Below are 17484 nucleotides of genomic sequence, written 5' to 3'. Positions count from 1 at the left end.
AGGTTACATCTCCAATCTGGTCCGGGAACGCCTTGGGGTCCTGCCGGAGGAGCTGGTGGACAAGGCCGGGGAGAGGACGGCCTGGAGCTCCCTAGTTGGGATGCTGCCCCCGCGACCCGGACCCGGATAAGCGGAGGAAGACGAGACGTGAAAAAGAAGTCAAATTAGCATCAATGTGGAGAACAATTTATCACCAGTCACGTCGTTACAGCAGGTCAGAACAACACAGTCGCTGTTTTCAACTGGACACATAAGCAGTGTTTATAAACACTGTTTTCAAACATGGATGGCCGTTTTAACAGGAGCAGCTGGTGTTTATAGACCCTGGTTGTGAGTAGCTCCTGGGATTTAACAAATACAGATCCAAGAGCAATAATCAACATTCATAAGCAACGACTGTTGTTTACTAAACAGGCTGGTGGTATTAAGAATGAGATCAACTGTCTCCATGCTCTGTGATCGTTTACAGAAACTCACATGAACTGATTTAAATAACTCTAATCTTTAGACGCTCTGCTGCTGAACCCATTTGATTTCTGTATTTGGATCATTTTTAATAAAGAGTTCACCTAAACACTAATTTTTACCTCTCCGAGTGCCTGCAGGGCGACTGTGGCCGCCATGGCCTTGGCGTGCTTCTTATTGGGACTAGCGGTCTGAGGCTGGTAGTCCACGCCATTCACCGTAACCTGGAGACGACACAGCATACGGATGTGTTCAATAACAGGACTGTGATTACGTTTGTAAATCACACGGCTGGGCTCTCAGACCTCCACTGACTTAGCTGTTTAATATTACGCTCATAATTCATAGAAGAAGAGAAACATATAAACACAGTGAATAATGTAAACACTGGGGAACACACAACTCCTAGAGTCTGGTGAGGATCAACACTAATAAACCGCTCAGGTTTTTATTTCACATTCAGACAAAAACACAAGAGGAAAATGTGAATTCTAACAACTATATTATACGTTGAAAACAAACAAATAAATAAATAATTAAAATCAGTCACCATCCAAAGCTATTTTTATTAAATAAGTTGAAATGTTTACCTAAATATATAAATAAAACCAAACAATAACAATATGTTTACTACATGATAACATTTTTACAGTAGCTCAGGAGGTAGAATGGGTTGCCCAGTAATTGGAGGGTTGCGGGATCACAACCAGTGTGTGTGTGAATACTGTATGTGTGCATGGATGAATGATACACTGTGGTGACTCTGAAAGGTGCTATACAAGTGTGGGTCATTTATCATAAGTTTTTCTTTATATAAGCAAACATAAACAATTCAACTATTCACATTCTCCTCGTTGTTTTAGCCCTCCTCCTAATTCTATTTTATAATAATGATACATTTTTAAATATTTCAACACATATGAACTAAAAACCCATTTATTTCTCTCTCTCTCTCTGTGTGTGTGTGTGTGTGTGTGTGTGTGTGTGTGTGTGTGTGTGTGTGTGTGTGTGTGTGTGTGTGTGTGTGTGTGTGTGTGTGTGTGTGTGTGTGTGTGTGTGTGTGTGTGTGTGTGTGTGTGTGTGTGTGTGTGTGTGTGTGTGTGTGTGTGAGATTTCATTTTACTGGGGCAGCACCAGTATGCTTTTATTTGCACTATTGGGCGACGGTGGCACAGGAGTTAAGTGCTCGCCCCGTAATCGGAAGGTTGCAGGTTCGAGCCCCGCTCAGTCTGTCGCTGTCGTTGTGTCCTTGGGCAAGACACTTAACCCACATTGCCTGCTGGTGGTGGTTGGAGGGACCGGTGGCGCCAGTGCTCGGCAGCCTCGCCTCTGTCAGTGCGCCCCAGGGCAGCTGTGGCTACATCGTAGCTCATCCCCATCAGTGTGTGAATGTGTGTGTGAATGGGTGAATGACTGATTGTGTTGTAAAGTGCCTTGGGGGGTTCCAGGACTCTAGAAGGCGCTATATCAAATACAGACCATTTACAATTTCCTAGAGGATCCCTTCAAATTAAAAGCATATTTTGGTCATTATGAAGTGTTTGAATTTTACAAGACATGATTATTTTGGCAGGGATAATAATAAATCTGGGAGATTTCATTGCTGATAGTTCTGCTTGTAAAGGAAAACTCGAGGGTCTGTTTTTATTAACACAGGCTGTTCAGGAAGCAGATAAAACAGGGATGGTTTTAACTTCACACAGAAACGCACTTCCTTTAATATTTAATGAGATTTATTTTCCATGTCTGAGTTCTGTGAGGTCGGAATGACCTGAAGTGGAACAAACTCTTTAAACCTGAAAAACAGACTTTAAAGTTCAAGAGTTTTCAAAGACTCCTACAAACTAATACGAGACTCAGACTGACAACCCCTACACCCCCTCCTGTCCATCACACATGCTATTTGCACACATTAATAACAGTATCCCCACAGAGACATCGTAAACACATCACAACGACCAACCTTAAAGAGGAAATTCTTGCGGTGGTCTGGCCCGCTGTGATGAACCATAACAAAGTCTGGCTGCATGATCCGTTTCTTGTTGCATAATTCAATGAGAGCAGAAACCGGGTGCTTCCCTGGAAACAAGTAAAAGAGCATAAATGAGATGAACAGGGAAAAGGAACAACCCTCAGTGGAAGGAATCATTTGAACAAGTTGAATTAAAATACATTCAGTCAGAGGCTGATTGGTGTCATCGCAGCGTTGGGCTTTGAAGGGTTTCTTTGAACCGTTCTTGTTCGGGGGCAGAATGGCGGCACCAAACACTTCTTGGATTTGAACATATAAATAAATAAATCCAGGAAATCTGGGAAGTATTCTAGGATACAATAACACATTTCACCTAATAAGTTTCTGTTTGTAAACCTTAGATGCAGCAACATGCAGAATGATTATCTGATGAAAACCACCCACTTTGACTCAGACTGACAGATTCTGCCCTTTTCTACTCATACTGGCTTACTGACTGACTATTTAAAGGTTCCCCATCATGCTGTTTTAAACCTGTGAGAGCAAAGGTAGGATGTGCCCACAGCAGCATCTTAGGGTTAGGGTTTGGTTACTGTACTGGCTATGATAGTCCAGTGGTTAAGGCATCCAGCCCAGCACTCTAACCACTGGACTACCAAGTACATGACACCGGTCGCCTAGTCCACATATCCTAAGCTGGCCAGGGGAGACAGGTTAGCTTTCGGGGGAGGAGCAGGTCCAGATGTTGGGAGCAGGAACATGGAGTGACGTACAACTTATACATAAGGCAATTTAAGGAATTTCTAAATAAAATTCAAAATCTGCAGCTGAAACAGGAAAATGCACGAATGCAGCCAAAAGCGGGGTTGGGTATTTTTCACGAGGAAACAACAATACTACATGCTAACAAGCTCAAAAAAGTCAATTTTCCATTATATGGCTCCTTTAAAGGACCTGTATCTTGCTATTTACACCTTCCTGTGCAACAATGGGCACGCTATATGACATTGGCAATACTGAGATGTCATTTTTGATGAAAGATAAGTTATTTTCCTGATGCTGGTCTTCAACCTGGAAAAACCCCACCTCCTCAACATGTGAATTCCACAATAGTACACGGCTGCAGACCCAGAGACGGCAAATTCATGCCAACATGTCCGCTCAGCAATTGCAGAGTCAGGTGGGGCAGAAGTGCTGCATGGATAATAAACGGGCAGTTCAACTATTGGTGTGATTCATATGGAAATAATGTTTGAATAGAAGGAAGGGAGAATCTCTGAAGGTCCCACAGAAGCACCAGCTGATCCTTGATGCCACCATGGTATCCACCAATGGTTCATTTAGGGTCACCATGGTAACCACCAGGGGTTACTGAGGTCCCCTCTGAGGTCCTGGTGTATTGCAGACTAGCGGTGGTAAGATGGAGGAGAGATGAACCGGAGCTTCGTCTGCCCCAGTCTGCTGTTGGATAATTAGTGTAATCTCAGAATGCTGTTCTGGCTCGCTTCACTTGGCCCTCAGCTTTCTGCCAGATCGTAACAGACTGTTATGTAACGAGGTCTGATTGGTTTGTTTAATCGCCATCAGATAGGCACAAACACCCAATGGCATTCACATCTTTTGACACAAGACTGGCACCGCAGCCACGCCTTACACTTCCCCTTGTGCTGATCCAACAGCACGTTTCTGAGTTACAAAGTGAGTGAGGCCTGGGAGAAAGGTGTATATGATGACGTCCCAAGATTCATGTCACTTTTTGGATGTTATTCAAAAAATCCGGACCTTCGGTTTTTTCTGACCCACTTCCCTGTTTTTGCTATTTAAATCAACTTAAACTGGAACTACGGACTCGGTTTTTACTGCGGGATGATCTGTAACAGTTAAAGGGCTACTAAGCAGTTTGCTTGCTTTTAGCACCCCCTTGTGTCTGCTATTAATTATCTGTGGTCAAAGCAAAAGTGAAACTCATCTCCTCGGTACGTTCATCTTTCTAACACCTTAATCTAACAGCTGAAACATCTCCCCAGCCTTCATTAGTGTCTACAGGAGCAATCCATCACTAAATTAAACAAATCAGCTGTGTTCCCAATCTAAAACATGCAGGAAACGTGCTGGAAGCAGAATGAAGTGGTAGGTATGTAAGCTCCTTTTATGCCTAAAGCCTGAGTCATGCTTCTGCGTGTGCGTCAGTGAGGAGACACGCAACGCCATCATCCATCCTTGCGGGCCTGCTGGAGAGCCCCCGCAAGGACGGACGGAGTCGAGCTCTCTTTTCAAAACATTCAACTGTCGAGATGGACAACGCAAGCTTGTGATTGGTCAGGGCACTGCTGTCGTCTACACCGCCGCCATTGCGCCCTCACAAACATAAAGAGAGCCGAGGATAACTAGCGGCAGACACGGAGCAGCTTGAAGAATACCTCGCGAAAAAACTCTAAAAACATGAACGTTTAATTCCCCGTGACTGGATGAGTGAAAAGATGAGCAGCAAGCGTTTTATTTGTGGACGGAAATGACAGGAAACGTGGGTTCAGAGGTGGCGAGCGCATGAAGAGGTGGAGGAGGATGAGAGACAAATTTGTCCGTGTTAAAAAGTCTCATATAAAAAAAACAATATAAACACACTATCTTGGACCGATACATGACAGGATACCACAGAACAGCGCTACGCCCTCTGTTGTCCTGGCAGGGAATAGCTTTGCAACACTCCCCAGGAGACGGAGAAGAATGAGGGCAAAATGTCTCCGTCCATGCGTGCGTGTCTCTCCCTGTTGGAGCTGATGGAGAAGATGACTCAGGCTTAACAGATGGCGCGGTTTTCTAGCCACGGGGGGCGGTGGGGGTCTGAGTGACGTTCCGTTAACCCTGTAAAGGGTCGTTTTAGCACATCCTTGCTCAAGAAAATGGTTTAAAATATGAAAACGTTGCATAGTATGGCTTTAAAAGTAACTGCAATAAGATTAAAGTTTGCACTGGACGTCCTTCCCCTAAAAAAGAAATAACAGGGAGGACTAAAGGTCCAACCTGGACTGCAGCCAGCGGCAAACCGAGTCCTGCGGAACCAGAAACCATAAACTAACGCTCGGAACACACCTGCCGTGTAGCGGATTGTTGACGAGTTTCGAGGCGTGAATTTTCAATGAGCGCTTTTGCTCACGCCAACTGTTTTCCAACCCCCCCCACCCCACCCCACCCTCTGTGCCCTTGCTGTGTGAGCGTGTGTGTGTCTGTTCACTTTCATCTCTCTAGTCTGTTTAGATACAAAGAAATGATCACATCAATTGCAATGTTTTATTTAGAAAAATGTCTTCATTTTGTTAAATTTACCGGCCTGACTCTTCTGTTTGGGTTTGATTTCCTGCCAGAATTGACGCGGATCACTCACGGCTCGCGAAAAAATTTGAGCTCACACCAAAACAATTGTTGCATGGCACGAGCCTACGTGGCACTTCGCAGCTGATATGACCAAGAGCGTGTATAAACGAGGGCGTCGATTAGAAGCGCTCGTCGTTCCGAGGCGCTTCACGGCGCATCGTCGCGCTTCCACGTCTGGTGTGTTCCGGGCGTAAGGTGAAGTAGGAGATGAGCTGGAAGGTAAAACTCTTGATTCACCGGTCCATCTACTGTCGATTCCCCAACAAAAAATCTAAATGATCCCCCTGGCCCGATGGTGGCTGAGTAAGTTAAAGAGCTTCTCCTCCTCATCAGAAGGAGCCAACTGAGGTTGTGCATCTGATTAGGATGCCTCCTGGTCACCTCCCTCTGGAGGATTTCTGGCCACTGGAGTGGACCCAGCACTCACTAGACCAGATCCAGGAGAGCTGGAGGATGTCCCAAAGTAATAACTTTTCTACTACCTGTTACTGTCAACAAGAACAAATTTGTTCACTCACAATAACAGAAGACACAAAATTTCCTAATTGTTAGGAATCCGTTACCCATTAGGTCCTTGGTTACGACTAGTCCTCCCGTTTGTTTCTGGGGCTTTTCTCCTTCAGCAACCAGACCTGAAACACAAGAACCATCTTGAGCAATCCATTAACATTGTTGGTTCCCACAGTAGTCTGTTCATGACCGCCCACAAGAGCAAGGAAATGAAAAACTGAGGTGTGGCAAATTGCTCTGAGATGTGAACGACTCTGGATCAATACTATGATGGATGGAAGACACTAGACAGCTGGCAGCAAACACAAATGACGGTAATAATTGCTGCTAATTGGCGATTTTCTAGCCTTTACAAAACAATAAAGCAGAACGACTAGGTTTTAAGTTCAGATCTGTAGCCCTACAAAGAAGAAAAACACGTTAGCTCCAGGGTAATGCTAGCGTAAAGTGTTTGAACATTGGACATTTGAGTGGAATATGGAGTTTGTAGACTCCAGAAGGGTCCTATTAAGGAGCAAAATCAGTCTCACATTTTCCAAGAAAGCTGTTTGAATCCTGACCCAAGTTAGAAACTCAACAGAAATCCTAAAGAACCCATTTTCAGTACTAGATTTTACGTTACTGCACTCATTTCCAAAAAATACCAAAGAGCAAATGGACCACAAGGACGTAGCACCAAAAAGATCAGCTAATAAATTACGTATTTTCTGGTCATATACCTTTTCGGTCGACCTTGAAGTCGATGATGATTGGTTCCACTGTCCCCTCACGGTTCCTCCCGAGGCCCTCTCCTGCCCTCCAGCCCATCTTTCTCATCAGGAACTCCCCAACGCCTCCTGATACTGGAGCTGCCTTGAGGAACTGGTCCTAATTAAGACACAGAGAGGGCACTAAGGGTGAGGAAGCAGGAGAAACCCTGTTTAACTCCCTGTTAACAACTCAAACACAAAATACTCTAAGAACAAAGAAAACTGGGAACAGTGTGATAGATTAAGTTGCCGTTATAAAGGCAAGACACCAAAAACTTGACTGTGTCCTCAGAGGCCCATTATATCCACAGGCCTGGCGAGGATGACATTAATCAGACAGTTAAGGAGGCCAAATGTAGCCCTGAAGACGTTTCAGAGCCCCAAAGCAGAAACTGCATGTCCATAAGACGTCCGTTAGAGAAAGATGAGTACAAGGCCAAATGAGCCATTGGTTCCTTTACTTTGAAAAAAAAAAACATAATAAAATAAATTCAAGCGTATTTAGAAGTATTCAAAAGCTTTCCAGGCTACTTCATAAATCTGTAGAAGAAGTTCTGGTCAAATGGGACTTTAAACTCCTAGTCATTGTAAGAACTAGAGTTAAAAAGACACTTTAGAATTCAGATTCAATAGGAAAAAAGCTCTAAAATGTACAAGAAAAAATAAATAATACATGAAAACGTCTGCGCTGTTTGGGTTTAAGACAAAAATGTTTGATTGGTTGGAAGACCAACACGCTCTGACTGGTATAACGCTTTTGTAAGTCAGGGACTCCAAAGCCCTTCACACTACAACCACTCACACACCGATCACACAGCCACAGCTGCTCTGGCCACACTGGCAGAGGCAAGGCTGCTGTACAGGGGTGCCACCGGTCTGACAGCAACAAAGCCTGGCTTTGAACCAGCAAACAGATATATACAAGGCAAACCCCCTGAGTCACCATAGCACCCCACTTAAGGAGATAGTTGCACTCAGAAGTGGGAGGGGGGTGGGGGGTGGCTCTTGCACACTTTTACTTGCAAAGCCACAAATGAAATCTGCTGTTGTCCACATGGACATAGTGTAAGACATTAGTTTGGAGGAGTAGAGGTTAGGCTTTCAAACCTAAAAACCAACTGCATGCTGGTGGCAGCATCATGCTGTGGGACAAGTGCAACAAAGCTAGTTTTCCAGGAGCACTACTCAGCCTGAAACGGCTCTGCACAGCGTGGTTTGAGTCAGCCCATCTGTTCCCATGCCAGCTCAGAGACAGAAAGTCACCTCATAGGTGGTGGTGGTGGTGAGGGGGGGGGGGGGGTTTACTTATGACTTACAGTGACTGTGTATTTTTCCTGGGTGGCAGTTGATACCTACATCGTTGCAAGCAAGCAGTATTTTCGTGTTGGAGTAAGACCTTACCAACGGATACCCATTAGGGTCAAAAAGCCCTGGGGAGTGCACAAGCCCGGCGTCATGGGCGGGCCCGACCCGCCTATTCGCTGGTCAAGCCCGCCCAGGACAGATACAACAGCTCATGCAAATGTATTGGCACAAGACGATCAACAGAGGGCGCTCTAGGTTACTAATCAACAGTTTTAGATGCGGTAGAAGAAGACGCTTCGGTACAGTAGCTTACTAAAATGGATATTAGCTTGGTTTAGCAAACAGAAAAACAATGCTAGCACAAGCAGGGACCGGATCATCAAAAAGGCAAATGCAGCCAGAAGTTGCAGCTACAAGCGCTTCTGTTTCTCCTCTCTCCGTGCCTCCAACACAGTCGCAGCAGGCGATTGAGCCACCGGGTGGCAGCAGCACCAATGTAAATTACTGTTCAAATGGCCTTGGGGTGGATCTGCTGTATTTTTGATAAAAATGTTTTAAAACACATAATAAAGTTGAAACTGTTTTTGAATATTTTTGCTGCTCTCTTTTTAGAAAGAAAACATTAGATTTTCCCCAAAATCTTCTGTTTAGAGAAGAACTAGTGTACACTTCTTACCAGCTGGTGGCAGTAACGCACCGAGTCAATGTTTACCAGCCGTGAATATTATCAAGAAGAAGCATGCAGCCAAGAGCAGAATGCTAACTAGTATTGTTGATGTAAACATTGTGAGAAATGCATGCAAAAAGAAGAATTTACTAAGGTTTCAAGCTGCAGGGCAGGATTTGGAATAAGACTTGTGGACTAAGTTCTTTATTGGAAAACATTGACTGAATGTAAGGATCGTTTTTGTTTGAGATGATGACTCTGTGATGCACAGGACGGTGCTAAAAACGGTGAGCTGGAAGTATTTTTCTAAGAGGTTCAGTAAAATTGGTTACTGTGTCTTGCATCTTTAATTGGCATACATAATCGGAATTAAACAATGAAGACTCTTAGCTTTTAAGTTACTTATGTAGAACAAGCAAAATGGCGGATTTGACCTGGAAGTAAATTATATAACGTCCACCGGACAGATTATGAACATGAAAAGGGGTTAATTAAAACATAGTTTACTGGGCCCCCCGAGGAAAACCCACAACCCCTCCAGGTAAAGTCCTCTGGTGCCGGGTCTGGGAGTGCAAACTTTAGCAAAATAACGCACACATCAGACTCCCTTTCATCACTGGCAACAAGTGAGGAGGTAAAAGTGTAAAACAACAACATTTAACAATGACGAAAGTTTTGTAACCATTTGTTACAAACCAGTAAATGCATTTTGTCCTCATGGGCTCCCATAGAAGGAAATATGACTTCTACTATGGCGTCGCCCAGAGACTTAGACCCGCTCCCATGCATTTTAGACCTGATTTTTATGGTTATATGTTAAGAAGCCGCCAATATTTTTCAACAACTGGGCATCATTTCATTCTTTTTCATCAACATTTTTAAGGATATTTCCAGAGATTAATGGTAAAAACTACACATTGTCTCTTTAAAATAACATGAGGTAATCAGTAAACAGTGTAAGGTAACCTGCATGCTCCACAGAAACAACTCAGCTGAAAAATGGTGGTGTTGCTGGACATTTTTTCTCAGTTTTATGGTTTTTTGTCAGACTCTGAACCAGGAAATGGCTACAGGCAGTGAAATGCAAGGCAGAAAACTCCAGGGCAACCAGTGACCCCGTCCCCTAGCCAATCAGCAGCCAGAATCACAATGCCGACCCGACTCAGCCTTGCCAGGTACCTCAACGGAGCAGGGGCTAAAAGTAGGGCGAAAATACCGAACCGTGCCCTGGGGAGCAGGGGTCGGGTCGAGCTGCACCGCTCCGAGTTACTCTGAGTAGAGCTCCTGGAAAACTACCTCAAGTGAATGGAGGAGGATCACCTCTAGGTTCTTCATCTACACCAAACACCATCAGCTCCATGACTGAAACCTGGACACAGTTGGGTGTTCCAACAGACAAAAGACCCTAAACACACCAGAACTGGTTTCTGATTGGATAAAGCAGGACAATGTGAAGCTTCTGGAATGGACTTCCCAAAGTCCAGGACTAGGATTAAAAGCTGGTTCTGTGTCAGAAAACCAACCAAATTAAAGTAACTATCAATTCTACAAAGAGAAGTGGTCAAATACCAGCCACAATCATTGCAGATGCTTGTTTAAAATAAAAATAAAAAATAAAAACACCCATCCACACTGTTCTGACACTGCGAACCCAATTCCTGTCAGTAAAACTCATTAGTATGTTGAGCCCAGCTGTGTGTGCCAGGTACGACTTTCCTAATAATGGTTTTAAATATTTAATCACTGTTCCACTAAAACACCCTAATATCTGCATCAGTGTGTTAATGTGGTGCATTCAGAAATGAAATCATTCTGTTCAGTCCTCCGTATTGGCTCATGTTCTCCCAGGAGATGAGACAGAGAGCTATAACAACAACAGGGAGGGAACGTTGGACCACACTCTCAGTTTATTATAGCTGCGCAAATTCTTGGAGGCAGCATATGAAAATGGACTGAGAGAGAGCTGCCAGTTGTCTGGTAAAAACTGATCTGGCCTCATTATATCGGCGAGCTGTCACTGTCAGTTTCACAGCCTCCGTGTGATTGGTTCAGGTCAGTAAGTATGAATTTGTCCAAGGAGAAGGTGAGGAGTGACCTCTGTCCTAAACTCACACTGTCCCTAATTTCTGTGCGAGAGTGTGCAGCTGGGTGACTTCACCAGAGAAACCATCCCCAACGGGAGATCAGAGAATGTAGACCAATATCAACAACAGCGTAAAAAAACCAGCAATAAATTGGTCTACTTATAGCGGGACAATAAAACAAGACATAATTCAGCTGTGAAAATAACAGCATGTGATCAGGTACGAGTCCAGAACCATGAGTCACACACAGAACACAGTTCACTGCTTGTTAAAGCTCCACCACGCAAAGAAGAAAAGATAGACGTATAAACAAGGCAAAGAAGAAGAAAGGCTGCTGTGTTCTCTGGGCTGATGCTCATTAAAGAAAGCACACATCTTCCCTGTAGTCACTCTGTGATGATGGTGGAAAGTTTAGATGTCACGAGTCTACAAAACAAATAGTGATCAGTTGTCACCAACGTGACACCCAGAAACGAACGTCCAAAGATGTGCTTCACGCAGTTTGTAGGAACTCTGGCAAAAGTATGGAGTCGCCAGTCTTAAAGAGACAACGTGTAGTTTTTACCATTAATCTCTGGAAACATCCATCAAAATGTAGTTGAAAATGAATGAAATGATGCCCAGTTGTTGAAAAATACTGGCAGCCTCATAACATAGAACCATAAAAATCAGGTCTAAAATACATGGGAGTGGGTCTAAGTCTCTGGGCGACGCCATATTAGATGCCATGTTTTCTTCTACGGGAGCCCGTGAGGACAAAATGGAGTTACTGATTTGTAACAAACAGTTACAAAACTTTCGTCATTCTTAAACGTTGTTTTACACATTTACCTCTTCACTTTTTGCCAGTGATGAAAGGGTACTCCCCGAGGCTTTCTGACCCTAATGGGCACCGTTGGTAAGGTCTTACTCCAACACATAACTATTGCTTGGTTGCAACAGTTTAGGTATCTACTGCCCCCTATCGCCAGGAAAAATACACACTGTCACTTTAAGGGATGTTTGGGAATTTAAGTATAGGACTCAAACATCTGGTGATTTTCTGATGGCTGATGGCGCCTAAAACTATCTGGTTTTATCAGACTGAGGTGAACAAAGATTAAAGAGTACACATTTACAAAAGGAATCTAAAGTATTATTTGGCTGCACCTCCTCCATTTTTTCAGTAGTGTTTATCAACCGGTAGACCCCTGCACTCCAGGTGGTTTACTGACCAACACTGCAGGACACCACTTTACTCATGTTTAATCTGCAGACCCATTAATTAAACAAATAAAACACATTTATTAATAAATTGCAATCAAAAACACCTAAATGCAATGTTGTATTTCAGAAGAACAAGTGTTTCCACACAGCCTCAGAAGTGCTCTCCATCTGACCGCCAGTCTTCAGAATGTGGTCTCTATATAACCACAGGTTCCGTTCATCGTTCCAGTCTCAACCTCTAGTTCCAAGGTTCTCAACTAGCAGGATGGAGGGGTGTGGTCCTTTAATCAAAGAGAGATCTGGACTGTGCGCTGCTGTCCAAGGCAATAAAGAGTGGGGGTTGGGGCAATTAGCCTCCATGAAACCAAGTCAGATAGTCTCTGTGTGAAAACAATCAACAAATAAAAGCCATAATCGATTATCTCACTTATCCATTTTTATTTATGCTTCACAGCTCCATTGATTTCTCAGCTTATTTAATTGTAGGGGGGTGTTATGGTCTTAGCTGCCACATTGTGACATAGGCTTGTGTCTTTAAAGAAGAGAAAAACCCAATGAAAGTCTTTTGGTCTCCTCGTACACAAACTCACACATAAGAGTGACACTATGACAGTTGGAAAGTTGAAATTTCCTTCAGCAACTGCACTTCAACTTTCTACATGATGTTACTAGATATAATTTAGAATTGGCATGTTTAGGATTGGACGTTTAGGGGTGTGTGAAACTGAGCCGTGCCTGCAAAAATATGTGCATCAAATAAACTGTAATGGCTGCAAAATATAGGTGCTGGTCATTAATTAGAATATCATGAGAAAGTTCATTTATTTCAGTAATTAAAAAGGTGAAACTTGTACCGTATATTAGATTCATTCATTATACATAGACTGCTGTATTTCAAATGTTTATTTTAATGTTGATGATTATAACTGACAACTAATGGAATCCAAAATTCTGTATCTCAGAATTTTAGAATAGTAATTAAGATCAATGAAAAAAAGGAATTTCAGAAATGTTGGCCAACTGAAAAGTATGAGCAAGTACAGCACTGAATATTTAGTTGGGGCTCCTTTAGCCTGGATTACTGCAGCGATGCGGCGTGGCAGGGAGTCCATCAGTCTGTGGAACTGCTCATGTGTTATGAGAGCCCATGTTGCTCTGATAGTGGCCTTCACTGTTGGGTCTGGCGTACTGCATCGTAGACGTTCTATGGGGTTAAGGACAGGCGTGTTTTCTGGCCAATCAAGAACAGGGATACCGCGGTCCTTAAACCAGGTACTGGTAGCTTCAACACTGTGTGCAGGTGCCAAGTCCTGTTGGAAACTGAAATCTGCATCTAAGTTGGTCAGCAGCAGGAAGCAGGAAGTGCTCTAAAACTTCCTGGTAGACTGCGTTGACCTTTGACCTCAGAAAGCACAATAGACCAACACCAGCAGATGACATGGCGCCCCAAACCATCAATAGCTGCGTTTTCATGTGCCTAATTTCCTCAATCCGATTGAAATCTTGGTTGATCGGAATTTCCGAATCTCTGTTCACATGGACACGAACTGAAATGATCCGATCATGCCGTGCGTACATATGCACCAAGCATTTAATCCGATTAAATAGGTTGAGCATGCGCAGAGTTGCCTTTCACGAAAGAAAAATTGTAAACAAACGCCATGAAACGAAAAGAAAAATGTAAAAACAGAAATAACTATTCTTCCTGCTTTCCTGATCCATTTATTCAATTTAATATTTTTATTTAGCTCATAGAAGTTACGTTTTCTTCAGTGAATAACTGCAGATATATGCTTTGCTGCATTTTATTGTTGATTAAAATAAGGGAGGGTTATGTCTGCCTCTTGATCAGCTGGTCCGCGGGTCTGAATTGACAGCTGTTGCGCTGCGCTGCGGCACAGAGCGGGGGTGGGGGGTGGGGGGGTTAGCCTCATGTTTTATTACTGAGCTCTGTTGTGGCTTATTATTAATAACATGTGACGATCAGCTGAAACTGTTGAGAAAAATCTGTTCAAACAAAATAACAGAAGATGTTCAGAAAGTTTAGAAGCCTGTGTTCATCATTAACGAACCGCATCTCAGGTCATCTGCGTTTACGTGCTTTTAACGAACACGGACTTTACTGTCGTCCAGAGTATTTAACCGAGGACGTTTTCCTACCCAACATCAGCCTCCAATCAGGTCTGTAAAACCCAGATTATCCTGTGTTCTTTACAAGCGTGTCTCCATCACCTGCTGCAGAAGCTGCTGTGTTCAAAGCTGACAGAAACGGGGATCCGTGCGCTGCAACCCCCACGATAAACCTGCGTATTTCCAGTAAAGATTTGAACATCTTTGTCGAATGATTTGTGCAATAATCAGATTTTTATTTTACTTCCACAAAATGCAAGTTCTGAATTAAATATTACTGAAACGGGACGGCTTGTTGTCGGATTTAAAAGCCGCCGCTTGTTAATTACACCGTCATTTTTGAAGTCAGGCAGTCCAAATGACAGCGGAGAGGCCCGCTGGCTGTTGCACACATGCGCAGTGGGCATTGTTTTACCCCAACAATCCGAATGGCTGTGCACATGCACGTCAATCGGAATGAAGAACGGAATAAACCACCTCTCTCAATCGGATTGAAATTTCAATCCGATCGGGCCGAATCGGATCAGAATATTCTGATTGACATGTTTACATGCAGAATTTTCAATCTGAATGGGCATTCAATCCGATTAAATATGCGCATGTAAACGTGGCTACTGACTGTGGAAACTTTACACTGGACCTCAAGCAACATGGATTCTGTTCCTCTCCTCTCTTCCTCCAGACTCTGGGACCTTGATTTCCAAAGGAAATGTAAACTTCACTTTCATCAGAGAACATAACTTTGGACCCCTCAGCAGCAGTCCAGTCTTGTGTGTTTTTAGCCCAGGTGAGACGCTTCTGACGCTGTCTCTTGTTCTAGAGTGGCTTGACACCAGGACTGCGACAGCTGAAACCATGTCTTGCATACGTGTGTGTGTGTGTGTGTGTGTGTGTGTGTGTGTGTGTGTGTGTGTGGTGGTTCTTGAAGCACTGACTCCAGCTGCTGTCCACTCTTTGTGAATCTCCTCCACATTTTAACAGGTCTTGTGTCACACTGCTCTCCAGGGTGGGTCACCCCTGTTGCTGTTACACTATTTTCTACCACATCTTGTCCTTCCCTTCTCCTCTCTGGTGATGTGATTGGACACAGAGCTCTGTGAACAGCCAGCCTCTTTAGCAACAACATTTTATGTCTTGCCCTCCTTGTGTAAGGAGTCGGTGGTCGTCTTTTGGACAAGTGTCAAGTCAGTAGTCTCCCCCATGATTGTGTAGCCTACAGAACTAGACTGAGAGACCATGTAAAGGCTTTTGAAGGTGTTTTGAGGTAATGAGCTGATTAGTGTGGCACCAGGGGCCTTCAATACTGAACCGTTTCACAATATTCTAATATTCTGAGATACTGAATTTTGGATTTCATTAGTTGTCAGTTAAAATCACGAAATTAAAGAAATAAACATTTGAAATATATCAGTCTGTGTGTAATGAATTAATCTAATATACAAGTCTCACTTTTTTAACCCTCCCACTGTCCTAATGGGTGTGACCCCGCGAGGAAAGTTGACCACTGAGCAGGACTGATGTTTATCCCTTGAGGTCCATGTGGCAGGGGTGAGGAGTGAGCACCACCTCACCCCTGCCACATGGACCTCAAGGGATAAACATCAGTCCTGCTCAGTGGTCAACTTTCCTCGCGGGGTCACTCATTAAGACAGTGGGAGGGTTAATGGAATATCTGAAATAAATCAATTGTAGTAACGTTTGTGCACCAACTGGTACGTAACACTAACCATTATGGTCAAAACGATAATCACTTTGTATTCAAGTTATGTTTTGTGTATTTAATAATTGTTAATGAAATGCAGTTTGCTAAAGGACAAACTTTTTGTTGCTGTATTTGTGACAGCTAAAAGCAGCTGAGGGAGCCTCCTCCCAGATTCTGAGCCGGGGCTTGAATACTTATCTGTGTCAGACCTGTAGACAGCTCTGGCCTGTTAGGGAGGAGTGTGCTGCTGCTGTCAGGGCCTCTGTCACAAACAGCAGGCTTGTTTCAGTGAAGTGGCTACTTATAAAGCAGGGCTCTGGCTTCATTATGTGCAATCAGTGAGAGAGAATCGAGCACCCATTTAGCTACTGAATCATCGTTTTATCCACCTTGTGTTTCACTCCTAATCCTGAGTGTGTTGTAAACGAGACGGCACTGCTGCAAGCACGTTAATGACTGTATCATTTTCATGTAAACATATACTGTGCGTGTGTCTCACCTTCTTCAGCCATGCTTGTGGTCCGCTGGTGGACAGCTCCTCAGAGCTGAGGACCTGAGCTCCAGTTGAACCAGTGAAGAGACCAGGCACGTTAGTGGACTGTGCCCAAGCGTCCACCTATCAAAACAAGTTCCTGTTAGATCAGACAGCATCATTTCAGATCCTTCTCAACAGTCAGGAACCCAGCAGCAGCCAGTGTTCGTCCACTCACAGGCTGCGTCCAAATTCAGGGGTAGCATCCTTATGATGGACGTGGACCGTCCTACCAGGTCCATGTAAGCCAGGTCCTTCGTAGACCACAAAGACGAGATGTGAGTGGCTGTGAATTTGGACAGTCTGGCCTTCATATTTTCCTGCCCTTACCTCGGCGTATGTCCTGTTGGCTAGAAACCGGAACAGCGCCAAAGAGAAGTTGAAACTAAACTTAGCTGGAAAGAACAAAGAACTATTTTTGTTTTTAAATCACTGAATGGTCTTGCCCCACCATTCTCTCTGAGCTTCTTTCCTTTTATAAACCGGCCCGGAACTTCAGGTCAGCGGACCAACTACTGTTAGAGGTCCCGAGGTCAAGGAAGAAGCTCAGGGGATATATGTGGACCTGCACTGTGGAAAGCCCTACCACTGAGTGTACGTCAGGCAACGTCGCTGTCATCATTTAAATCCTTCCTGAAAACACACTTTTATCGGCAAGCTTTTGACACGGTCTGAGACTCTGTCTTGTATGGGTTATTGTATTTTATTTATTTAAATTTTTAATTCAGATTTTATCTTTTCTGTCTTAAGGATTTTAAATGGTTTTATGTAAATATCAAGTCTGTGT

The 17484-nt window shown here is 43.7% G+C and overlaps 1 protein-coding gene across 2 annotated transcripts in view; it reads right to left on the bottom strand.

Moving 5' to 3' along the window:
• The window catches only part of LOC107384536 (protein SON), a 64599-nt gene that overhangs the window by 17396 nt on the left and 29719 nt on the right, over positions 1-17484 (bottom strand). For both annotated transcript variants that reach the window (XM_070549588.1, XM_070549589.1), the window contains exons 15-19: positions 16665-16781; positions 7042-7189; positions 6376-6444; positions 2429-2544; positions 588-689 (exon numbers count right to left, since the gene is read on the bottom strand). In XM_070549588.1, coding sequence (XP_070405689.1) covers positions 588-689; positions 2429-2544; positions 6376-6444; positions 7042-7189; positions 16665-16781 — 552 coding nt within the window. The remainder of the gene's footprint in view (positions 1-587; positions 690-2428; positions 2545-6375; positions 6445-7041; positions 7190-16664; positions 16782-17484) is intronic.

This window comes from Nothobranchius furzeri, chromosome 3, assembly GCF_043380555.1.
Source record: "Nothobranchius furzeri strain GRZ-AD chromosome 3, NfurGRZ-RIMD1, whole genome shotgun sequence".
NCBI classification, from domain to species: domain Eukaryota; kingdom Metazoa; phylum Chordata; class Actinopteri; order Cyprinodontiformes; family Nothobranchiidae; genus Nothobranchius; species Nothobranchius furzeri.
The sequence above is the reverse complement of the archived record's forward strand: the minus strand, read 5'-3'. Positions and strand labels throughout refer to the sequence as shown.